The 11,729-nt window shown below is 35.3% G+C and overlaps 3 protein-coding genes across 3 annotated transcripts; all 3 read left to right on the plus strand.

The window, feature by feature from the left end:
* The first annotated feature begins 1,738 nt into the window (after window positions 1-1,738).
* On the plus strand, window positions 1,739-3,476 carry LOC100243161 (fasciclin-like arabinogalactan protein 21). Its single transcript, XM_002276139.3, has one exon. The coding sequence runs from the start codon at window positions 2,315-2,317 to the stop codon at window positions 3,377-3,379; it is 1,065 nt and encodes a 354-aa protein (XP_002276175.1). The 5' UTR covers window positions 1,739-2,314; the 3' UTR covers window positions 3,380-3,476.
* Window positions 3,477-5,130: 1,654 nt separating this feature from the next.
* Window positions 5,131-5,826, plus strand: LOC100243023 (uncharacterized). The gene has a single exon (XM_019223372.1). The coding sequence runs from the start codon at window positions 5,131-5,133 to the stop codon at window positions 5,824-5,826; it is 696 nt and encodes a 231-aa protein (XP_019078917.1).
* A 1,981-nt stretch (window positions 5,827-7,807) lies between these two features.
* On the plus strand, window positions 7,808-10,379 carry LOC100265469 (pentatricopeptide repeat-containing protein At3g12770). The gene has a single exon (XM_002276160.4). It carries the CDS (start codon window positions 7,909-7,911, stop codon window positions 10,135-10,137), a length of 2,229 nt encoding a protein of 742 aa, XP_002276196.1. The 5' UTR covers window positions 7,808-7,908; the 3' UTR covers window positions 10,138-10,379.
* The last annotated feature ends 1,350 nt before the right edge of the window (window positions 10,380-11,729 follow it).

Genomic DNA, 11,729 nt, shown 5'->3' on the forward strand with positions numbered 1-11,729 from the left:
GACTGTCACTGGCAATGGACTTCATTCTTCTCTGCTGTGTCAGTACAGGATTGATACTCCTATCATTGTTCACCTCGATCATGGAAATTTGAAGAAATAACTGGTGGATGTTCTTGTGCTGGGATTTGGTGCAGTTACGGTGGATGGTTCTCACTCTTCACTTCAAGGACAACCTCTCATGTTCTATCCTATCAGTGACTCCTTAGACCCACTGGTATGATATTAGCTTGCATGGCCACTTTTGGCATGCAACTAAGGGGCCACGTGCCATCTTCTATTTTCTCTCCCCAAATTTCTTTCCCTTTGTTTTCAAAAATAATTTCCTAACCCCGTTTTCAAATGATTTTCCAGCTTCTGGTTTTTAAACGAATACCAATTTTCCCATTTTCCATCCTTAGAATTTTTGGATACCGAAATCCCATTTTCAATAAAATTTGGTTGTCATTTTCCTTTCGGCAAGCCACTTTTGCATTTTCTTTGTTTTTAAAATGTTTTTAAAATAAGTAAGAATTAAATTCCGTAATTCCAAGTGATGGAATTTATGGAATTGATTCATGCAAAATAAAAAGGCTTTGGTGGGGGCCCAACATCAAATAAATTTTCATCAAAATAAAACTGAATTTGAATGAAATGTCATGTGTGTTGTTGATGGTTCTTTATCTGTTTAGTGACTCGCGGGCTATATTTTATATTCATTACTATGCACTAATCCCATTTTGTGATAGCGCATTGCTGTTTGCTAATCAGGTACGCATCCACTTTCTCTTCAGTTATCCTCCATTGCATATTTTGATACTCATATGTGCATAATTGATTCGAGTATTTATTGATTTTCTCGTTGATTGTCATGTCAACTTCATCTTATTAGTAGAGACCCGACTTTAGGGACTTAGAGGGGTGTTACGGTCTTTATCGTACCTTCCTAATAAGTAACTTGACCCCCGAACCCGATCCGGTTTTTCACAAACCATCTTTTCCAAAATAAGAAGTCACACTTAAGGTTTTTCTTTTTTATTTTGTTTACCCTTGAAAAATAAAACAAAAATAAGTGGCGACTCCAAGTCATTTTCTTAATCAATAAAAATCATTTCTCAAATAAAATAAAAAATCGAGCTCGCCATCGAGTGGGAAACGCATGAGCGGAAATGCGGGGTCCACAACAACATATAAGAATTCTTAAAATTTTATATTAAAAATAACGGTTTTTAAAAAAAAATTGAGGTGAAATAAAATTTTTACTCCCTCAAATTTAAAAAAAATTAAAATAATTTTTGAAAATATAGGATAAATTCTTTTTTTGTTACAAGATGTACTACTTTTGTGTCGAAGTCTTTTATTTTAAAAATATAAAATAAAAAACATATTGAAATCGATACTAAATATTATGTTAAAGGGTATGGAAAAGTAATTTTTTAATACTATATTTAAAAAATAAAAACTTGTCACCAATCACAATCTTTTGTATATAAAATATCCTTGTACTTTAAAATATGTTTGACAGTGTTTTTACCTAGAATATTTTTAATGAAAGTGTTTTCTCTAATAGTATTTTAGGAAAATCTTATAAAACACTATAAGTGATTTTCTAATACTATTATAGTGTGTTTGATAGTGATTCGAGAAAGTATTTTTAATTTTTTTAACATTTGAAAAGTTTTATCTTTCAAGTTTTAGAAATACTTTTTAAAATCATTGTCAAATGTACTTCAAGTAAATTTTTAGATTTTTAAAAACGTTTTCTAAAATTTGTTAAATATCTATGTTTTTTTTCAAAAACACTTTTTATATTAAAAATGCTTCTTAGAATTATTATGAAACATACTCTTAGTCATAACCCATAAGATTTGTATTTTTTTACTTTTTTCTTTTTATGGTCAGAGGTTATAGAGGTTATGAGTTAAAAAAGCAAAGGGATTCATTGTACCACCATTAATGATAATAGTAAATCAAATATTATACTAATAAGAAAAAAAGAAAAGAATTATTGAAAGTCTGCAGAGATGTGCTCTTTTAAGAGAATGGACAAAAGTTGATTGCACCATAGGTTGCATCACTATTGGATTTAATGGGCCTTTCTGGAGGCCCATCCCACCCAGCTAGAAAACTTGCTGGGCTAAGAGGAATGTTCTCAGTGCGGCCCTTGGGCCCACTTGGGCTTGGTTCACATTTCTGATGGGGGTACTTCTTAATGCTTGGAAGTATATCCCTTTTAACAAAAATTGCCCATTGACAAAGTTTAATAATCATTTTAAAAAATTTAGAGTAACAATTCAAGTAATTCTTGAACTGCTCACAAAAAAATCTGTGCAGAGTGATGGGGAGATCTTGCTCTCACTGGTGGCATGCACCAGTCTACTTCACCATCTCCATAGCCCTAGCTTTCATAGCAATCTCCACACCTCTGCATTCCAATCTCAAGAATGCAGCATCTCCGCCACCCTCTAATTCCATCACCCACCACCTCTTATCCAATGCCTCCCGAGCTCTCCGGCGATCAGGCTTCACCGTCATCGCCACTCTTCTTCAGGTCTCCCCTGAACTATTCCTTTCTTCTCATGAATATTTCACCATCTTTGCCATCAAAGACTCCGCCATCTCCAACTTCTCCCTCCCTCCATGGCTCATGAAACACCTCTTTCACTACCATACCTCTCCTTCCAAGCTCTCTATGCACGACCTCTTGGAGAAACCCCCAGGAAGCTGCCTCTCGACGCTTCTGCAACACAAGAAACTCTCAATCACCAAGACTGATGCGACCCAGAGGTCGGTGGAGATCAACCATGTCTTGGTGTCTCATCCTGATGTCTTTCTTGGAGGACCTATCTCAGTTCATGGCGTTCTTGGGCCATTCTCTCCATTGAATCCCCAAGATTTCCAAGAATCTCAATGGGGTTCTATCCAAACACCCATCTGTGGTTCCAACTCCAGCGTTGTGGAGTTCAGGAACTTGGTGGAGTGGCCTAAGATCATCAGAATGCTGAGCTCAAACGGTTTCGTCTCTTTCGCAGTTGGACTACACACTGTTCTTGGTGGGGTTGCTCAAGATTTCACAAGCTTGAGCTGTGCCACCATCTTTGCCCCTCCAGACTTGGCTCTGTCAGCTTCTCCTTCGCCATTGCTGGACAGAATTGTGAGGTTTCACATACTTCCTCGGAGGCTTTCGTATATCGAACTCGCTTCATTGCCCCAGAAAGCAAAGATTGGAACCCTTCTCCCTGATCGTGATCTTGAGGTTACTGGAAGAGTGAAGAACTCTTCTCAAGTGTTGGTCATCAATGGAGTAGACATAGTGGCACCTGATGTTTTCTCATCCAAGAAGTTCATCATCCATGTAATATCTCGAGCTTTCAAGCTAGCTGAGCTTCCCAATGCCTTCTGATTTAGTACGTATAGGTGCTGGTAATGGCGATTTATGATTTCCATCCAGTTCAATTCATCTTTTATGGTTTTAAATTCAAAGAAAAATTGGTTCTACAGTTTCCTAATGAGGTTGTTGTTCTATTCATATTTGTCCATGTACACAAATGATGCTTCTATGTGAATAAAAATTCCTATTTTTTTAATCAAGATAAAGAAATAGTTCGCTATATATTATAAAATCTCTTTATTCATTTTACTTTGATGGAGCCTTGTAAAAAGATATCACAAGAACAATGATGCTATGTTCTTTGTTTGGAGCCATTTTTTTAAAACAATTTTATGCTTTTCATAAAAAAAATATATATAAAAAACTTGTTTGACTATAAAAAATTATTTTTTATTTTTTGTTTTTAAAAATAAAAAATAAAGTATTTTCATATAACATTTTTTTGTTGTTTGTGTTTTTTATTTTATCTCGAGGAGTGTTTTAGGAAATAATAATACAAATATATAAACTAATTAAAAATAAAATATTAAATATAAAAATTATTTTTAAAATATATTTAAAAATATTTAAAAAATATAAAATAATAAATAAAAATAATTTATTAATTTTTTCTTTCCTCTTTATTTTCTTTCTCATTCATTTTTCTTGATACTTGAATGTTTCCAAAACATAACCCATATGTTTTAAAGCTTGTAAAATGGATCTAAGGATGTTGGATTAACATTTTCCAAACATTGATAAACCTAAAATTGAAGAAATTCTATAACTATTATCTTTCATTTTTTTTTAAAGATTATTTTTGGAAAACTTGTGTTTTGATGGGGCCATTTGGGAAATATATGATTTTCAGAACCCAACTTTATAAAATATGAGAAGCAGATTTTAATATGGAAAGTAATATAGCTTTCATGCACTATAAGTCGACTCCATTTTTTGTGCCAAGATTGTCCTTCGGATCTCCATTACCAATCAAAAAAATAGGTTATAGTGGTGGCGGCGGCAATGACCTTGGTATCTTCATATTTTTCTTTTCCTTCAACTGTTACGACTATTGTTAAGATAAGGGGGATTAGTGATGAATAGGTGTTGAAAGATTGGAATTTGGTGTGGTGATGATGAAGATGATTTTAGAGGTGGAAGTCGCTGGAATTAGAGATGTGAAGAAGTTGCAACTATAATGGTGGGTTATATTGCGATTGAGGGGAAGTTGGCGATGATTAATGGCGACAGTGGTTGACACTCACCCCGTGCGACGATCGCATGGTGGCTCCACTTCAACTCTCTCTTTTTCAATGGAAAAACCTAGAAAACAAAGAAGATGACAAAGGAAGAGGAGAAATCGTAAAGATGAGCCAGGAAACCTTTTCAAATTTCGATTGATGTTGACATGGAGGCTTGGAAGAAAAATCCAGAGGTGGCAAGGCTAACCTATTTTTCTTATCGGTAATAAAAACCCAAAGGGCAATCTTGGCACAAAAAAAAAGCTGGCTCAGAGTGCGCGAAAGCCATATTACTTTTCATATTAAAATCTGATTCTCATATTTTATAAATTTAGGTTTCGCAAACCATATTTTTTTGGGAATGGCCAACACAAGTTTCCCATCATTTTTCATATAATGTTGGTTTAATATTATATTATTACGCATATATAGTCATGGATGAATTTAGGGATGTAATTTCCACGATCCTCAGGTCTCCTCTGTTCTCGACAATGGCAGAGATCCACCAAATCTCCTTCTAGATAATCACAGAGAAGCCCAACAATGGAGAGACACGTACAGACTCTACTCAACAAGCTCTCTGTTGTCTGCATTACTATCGCTACAATCATCTTCCTCTTCCTCATCCTCCAGACCCCTCAGACCTGCATACCCACCACCACCCACCCGCGCGTCCGCCTCCTCCGCTTCCCGAAATCCTCCTGCGACTCCTCTCGCCGCGACTACGTCCCATTCTCCAAGAAAAACGAGCGCCTCTGGTCCACCCGAGATTGGAAGAAGAAGGTCAATTCCTATGCCCAATTCTTCCGGAGTCTTCGAGATCAGCGGCTGTTGTCCAATCACAGCAAGGTCCTCTGCGTCTCCGCCGGAGCCGGCCACGAGGTGGCCGCGGTGTCGGAAGTGGGTGCCAGGGACGTCACGGGGGTGGAGCTGGTGGAGTCGCCCCCGCTGGTGAGCCGCGCCGATCCGCATAACTTGCCCTTTTTTTATGGGGCTTTTGATTTGGTGTTCAGTGCCCACCTGGACGAGGCTTTGTTTCCGGCGAGGTTCGTGGCGGAGATGGAGAGGACCGTTCGGGTTCGTGGGGTTTGTGTGGTGGTTGTGGAGGAGTGCGGCGGTGATGAGATGAGGGGGATTTTGAGGATGTTTAAGCATTCGGTGTTTGTGAGTGCCAAGAATGTCACCTTGATTGGATTGAGAATGACACAGATTATAATGAGAAATAGAAATTCTTCTTGAATTGTGGGAACCCTTTTCTTTTATCGAGGTCTTGATTTGATTTCTTGTTGCTGTAGATTTGTGTGTATTGGTATGCATTGTTGGTTTTTCCAGGGCATTGTAGCTGAATCCATTGAAAGTTTTAGTTTAAATGTACTGAAGAATTCAAGAACATTTTTGGGGTTGAATGCAGTGAAGCTGAATCAATGCGAGTGGATGAATGGGAAATTATGTAGAAAATGAGTTCTACAACATTTGAGTATGAAAAGTATTGGTTTAGAAATGTGTTGAGGCCCTTTATTCATCTCATATTTTCAGTGATGTTCTTAGACGAGCCATGAGTCTAACTAGAACTGATTCCATCTGTTGTTGCTCTGAATGTTGAAAATCATGGTATTGAAGATGAACTGATAAGTTTTAGTTTAGAATATCTTCAATCCAATCAAGTTGAATTGCTGCAAGTCAATAATCTTTGTAATTTGAGAATTTGTTTTAAGGATGAAGCTATGAGAGTTGAATCAATTGAGTATTACCTTATATATATGTGAAGGCCTGCTATTCATCTCGTCCTTGCGGTTTCGCTCTTTAAATGAGCCATGAATCTATTTATTTAGCTACCGAGTTTAAGAGTCTGGACCCGAGTTCTTTCCACATCCAGAGTTGATGTTTCGGTTTTGTTCAACCTCTAAGAACAAAAGAGCTTCACCAGTCACAGTGAATGGCTTTCTGGTTGGGGCTTCACACACAATTTTGGTTCAGAAAACTGGAGGATTGTTGCCTGGTAGGTCCTATCATGCTATGTGGAAAGCATGACAAACTTGCTGGTTCATGGCTGAAATTCTTTTATAGGATTTTGAAAATTCAACGAGGGTCTCTTGTTAACTTTTGGTATATCAGTCAAAAGTTTCATCCTGCATTTGTGAGATTGAGTTCATATGCATACATAGCATGAAATGGATCATGAAATTTTGTCTCATGATAGAACTTCGAGGTGGGCATATTAGTTCAGAAATGTGTTAGGGAACACAGCAATTGCTGGATCTTTGTTCATTGAAGCCTTGAACCAGTGCCTTCCTTGGTTGAACTTTGAATTGTATAGACATGCTCAATGGAAAGAGGATCTTGTTGCTCTACTCACTGAACCTGAGTTTCTAGGTCTTGGCTCCTGATACTCAGTCATGATATTCAGCTTGTATACGAGCAGGCTTTCTGCCCTCGTTTTCTGTTGGTTCTGTAGAAACAAAACATGTACTTGGAGAAGGCTTTTAGAGAGTTGATTTCATGTGTATGTGCTAAAACCATTTCTGTCTGATGTAAGGGAAGTCCAGAAAGATTTATAGTCCTCAGAATCTAGCCTCAGTAGTGGCAGATTAGGTAATTTTGAATGAATATCATATTCTTCTAGAGAAGGTTCTTTGCAGGCTAATTTCGAAAAATATAACAAAGGTACGAAGAATATGATTAGTATATAAAGAACGGGATTAAGGTATAAATAATATTGACTAAGGTACACAAACCTCATCGTGGGCGCGGATTGTATATTTGATATAAAGACCAATTTTGAAATTAACAATTTTTAATTTTTTTTTTCATAAATATTATCAAAGATATGTGATAAGGCAATATAACAATTTCCCTTTCAAATAAAATGTTACATTAGGGAATTAGTTGTCATTTATTTTAATATAATAATTAAAATAAATCTTTTCTTCTCTCCTTTCACTTTCTTTCTTTCTTCTTTTCTTTTTTTTTTTTCTTGAAAGTTTTTGACATTTTTTTTATATTTTTGTTGAATAAAAATAGTTTTATTTTATTTTATTGTTTTCCCTCTTTTTTGAATACTTTTAAAAATAATAAAAAAATGAAAATTTATTTTAATAATTTTTTTAAAAATAATAATAAATAAATATAAAATGAGGGAATGAATTTGGATATTGTCATATTAAATAAAAATAATTTAATTTATGGTTTTAGTAAATTGTATTTCAATTTTAATTATTTCTATCCCAATATTACCTCCTCAGACTTTTCCCTATTAAAATTAATTTCTCTCCAACCCAATAATTTAAGAAACCCTAATCTATTTTGATATGAGAGGGAGATATGTATCTGAAACTCTCTCTCTCCAGAACAAACCTCAACTCTGCTCTCTTCTTTCTGAATTTCTTTCCTCCCAGAATTCGACCGTTGGGCCTTCCAACGGCCACAGCTTCTGAATTTCCCGCTACCCTTTTCAAATTTCTCAATTTCTATTCTTCTCTGCCTCTCCCTCTAGACCACTCTGATTACATCCCTTATTCTGGGTTTGATTTCGATTCCTTCTTCTCATCGTTACTCGATCATTCAGTCCACAAGAGGCATTTGAATCAAATCCATGCACAGTTGGTGGTGTCTGGACTTGTGGAGAGTGGCTTCTTGGTGACTAAATTTGTGAATGCGAGCTGGAACATTGGGGAAATTGGCTATGCGCGTAAGGTGTTCGATGAATTTCCTGAACCAAGTGTGTTTCTGTGGAATGCCATCATCCGGGGCTATTCTAGCCACAATTTTTTTGGTGATGCGATTGAAATGTATTCGAGAATGCAAGCTTCGGGGGTGAATCCAGATGGGTTTACTCTTCCTTGTGTGCTTAAGGCTTGCAGTGGCGTGCCGGTGCTTGAAGTGGGTAAAAGAGTGCATGGTCAGATATTCAGACTCGGGTTTGAATCCGATGTGTTTGTGCAGAATGGTCTTGTCGCGTTGTATGCCAAGTGTGGTAGAGTTGAGCAAGCCAGGATTGTGTTTGAGGGGTTGGATGATAGGAATATTGTTTCGTGGACTTCGATGATTTCAGGGTATGGACAGAACGGCCTGCCAATGGAAGCTTTGAGAATTTTCGGGCAAATGAGACAACGGAATGTGAAACCAGATTGGATTGCTCTTGTGAGCGTTCTCAGGGCCTATACTGATGTAGAGGACTTGGAACAAGGCAAATCTATCCATGGCTGTGTGGTTAAAATGGGTCTTGAATTTGAACCAGATTTACTCATTTCCCTTACAGCCATGTATGCTAAATGCGGACAAGTGATGGTTGCCAGGTCCTTTTTTGATCAAATGGAGATACCGAATGTGATGATGTGGAATGCCATGATTTCTGGTTATGCAAAGAATGGTTATACTAATGAAGCAGTAGGACTCTTCCAGGAGATGATTTCCAAGAACATCAGAACTGATTCTATCACTGTGCGTTCGGCTATTTTAGCTTGTGCGCAGGTGGGATCACTTGATCTAGCGAAATGGATGGGAGACTATATCAATAAAACGGAGTATAGAAATGATGTTTTTGTCAATACAGCACTTATTGACATGTTTGCAAAGTGCGGAAGTGTAGATTTGGCTCGTGAGGTATTTGATCGAACACTGGATAAAGATGTTGTGGTTTGGAGTGCTATGATTGTAGGATATGGATTGCATGGGCGGGGCCAAGATGCCATTGATCTTTTTTACGCAATGAAGCAAGCTGGGGTTTGCCCCAATGATGTCACCTTTGTTGGGCTTCTAACAGCATGCAATCACTCAGGCCTTGTAGAAGAGGGATGGGAGCTTTTTCACAGCATGAAATATTACGGAATTGAGGCCCGCCACCAGCATTATGCTTGTGTGGTTGATCTTCTTGGCCGATCAGGGCATTTGAATGAAGCTTATGATTTTATCACGACCATGCCAATTGAACCAGGTGTATCAGTATGGGGAGCACTCTTGGGCGCATGCAAGATCTATCGCCATGTGACATTAGGAGAATATGCTGCAGAACAGCTTTTCTCACTAGACCCTTTCAACACAGGCCATTATGTGCAGTTGTCGAACCTCTATGCTTCATCCCGCTTGTGGGATAGTGTTGCCAAGGTTCGCATACTGATGAGGGAGAAAGGACTGAGCAAGGACCTTGGGTATAGCTTGATTGAGATCAACGGAAAGCTTCAGGCATTTCGGGTTGGAGACAAGTCACACCCAAGATTTAAAGAGATCTTTGAAGAGCTTGAAAGCCTGGAGAGGAGGTTGAAGGAGGCTGGCTTCATCCCACACATAGAGTCAGTTCTTCATGACTTGAACCAAGAAGAGAAGGAAGAAACTCTCTGCAACCACAGTGAAAGGCTAGCAATCGCCTACGGGCTTATCAGTACTGCACCTGGAACTACACTCAGGATAACAAAGAATCTCCGGGCATGCATAAACTGTCATTCAGCAACCAAACTGATATCAAAGCTTGTGAATAGAGAGATAGTTGTTAGGGATGCAAATCGGTTTCACCATTTCAAGAATGGAGTTTGTTCTTGTAGAGATTACTGGTGAAAAAAAAATGTGGATAGCTCTTCAAATTCCAACTCTCTTATTTTAAGTAAGAATTTTGGCATGAAATCAATATTTTCTTGAGGAGGCATATTCAGAAAATTACAGGCGAGATGAGTGACCATTCATAATGTTACAAGATTATATTTTGTCTTCCATAATTTGATTAACAATACTTGCTAGTTATCATTTTTTGATGAACAAGAAGGAATTAAATAAGAAAAGTGATTTGTGTTTGTAATGTCTCTTTAATTCGTTTTTTCTTTCTTGTATTCTATGTGTTTTAAGGTATTTATTCTTTTCTTTCAATAGATTTTCCTGCTTTGTGCTTTCCTTTGGTAATAGCGTTTCTCTTTTTTTCTTTCCTTTTTTCTTCTTTTTTAATTTGAAATTAAAATCATAATTTTAATAACATTGGAATAACTTTTTAAACGGGTTTAAGTAAAAAAAAATTATACAAACTTTTTTTATGTTATAAACTCTTTTAACAAATTAATCAAATAGTTATATAAGTTACTATTAAATTTAGAAAAAAGTTTTGGCCATGAAATTATTTTTGAAAATAGGTTTTTTTTTTCATTAAAAGAAAAAATAATTTTCCACCTACGAAATAACCTAGACAAATTTTTGATAACAAATAGTTTTTTGAGAATTTGTTCTCAAAGCAAATAGTTTTTGACGAATCGGATTTAGGTGTTTTCATTTGTTTTTGTAAAATGTTACAATAATTGAAAATATAAAAAATATTTTGAAAATTTTGCATTGAGAATAAGTCAAGAAGAATATTTTTCATATTTAAGTTGTTAAATATACTTTTATTCTTACAAGTAATTGACAATCGATCTGTTCTTGATAGTTCATATTTCAATTTTCATTGTGAATAAATCAAGTTAAATTGTAACTTATATATTTAGCTCAAAATAGATAAAACATTGATATAAAAAAAATCAAAACAATTATTATCAAAATATGGAAAATTTGAATTTTTTTAAAAAAATATTTACATGTAATGATACCCCATTTTAAATTATAACATAATTAGAATAATGTATATAGCAAATTTGCTACATATAGTAAAACACTAAGCACATTGACAAGAATATATACATTGTAAATTAATGATTGATTATTTATTTTAGTACTAAATTATAGTAAAATGTACCCATTTCTTCTTAATATTCATGCATTGAAAGAGAAGAAATATAAATGAAATCAATAGAATGCTTTCTTTAAATCATAGAAAGTTCTAAATGAGAAATTAGATTAATATAGAAAATACAAATGTGAAAAAAAAGAGTAAGGAAAATATTTTAGAATATCATATTTATTTTACCAAAAAATAAATTAGGATGAAAATGATTTAAAACCATTTGTATTTTCAAATTCTCATCTCTTTAATTACATAAGAAAAAAAAATTTAGAAAAACATACAAAAGAAATTATCAAATTTAAATAATTTGCATATTTCTTTTTTTTTTTTCCTTCAAATCTTTTAAGATTAAATTGAAGAACTTTTGTGAAAATACCAAAAATAAAATTTTAGAATTAATATATTAAATTATATATTACAATTTATATCAAAAATCAAAAAGAAA

Source organism: Vitis vinifera, chromosome 12 (genome assembly GCF_030704535.1).
Source record: "Vitis vinifera cultivar Pinot Noir 40024 chromosome 12, ASM3070453v1".
In the NCBI taxonomy this organism is placed as follows: domain Eukaryota; kingdom Viridiplantae; phylum Streptophyta; class Magnoliopsida; order Vitales; family Vitaceae; genus Vitis; species Vitis vinifera.

Excerpts from the sequence above, each read along its gene's own strand:
- LOC100243023 (XM_019223372.1), top strand. The coding sequence starts at position 5,131 with ATGGAGAGACACGTACAGACTCTACTCAACAAGCTCTCTGTTGTCTGC.
- LOC100265469 (XM_002276160.4), top strand. The coding sequence starts at position 7,909 with ATGTATCTGAAACTCTCTCTCTCCAGAACAAACCTCAACTCTGCTCTC.
- LOC100243161 (XM_002276139.3), top strand. The coding sequence starts at position 2,315 with ATGGGGAGATCTTGCTCTCACTGGTGGCATGCACCAGTCTACTTCACC.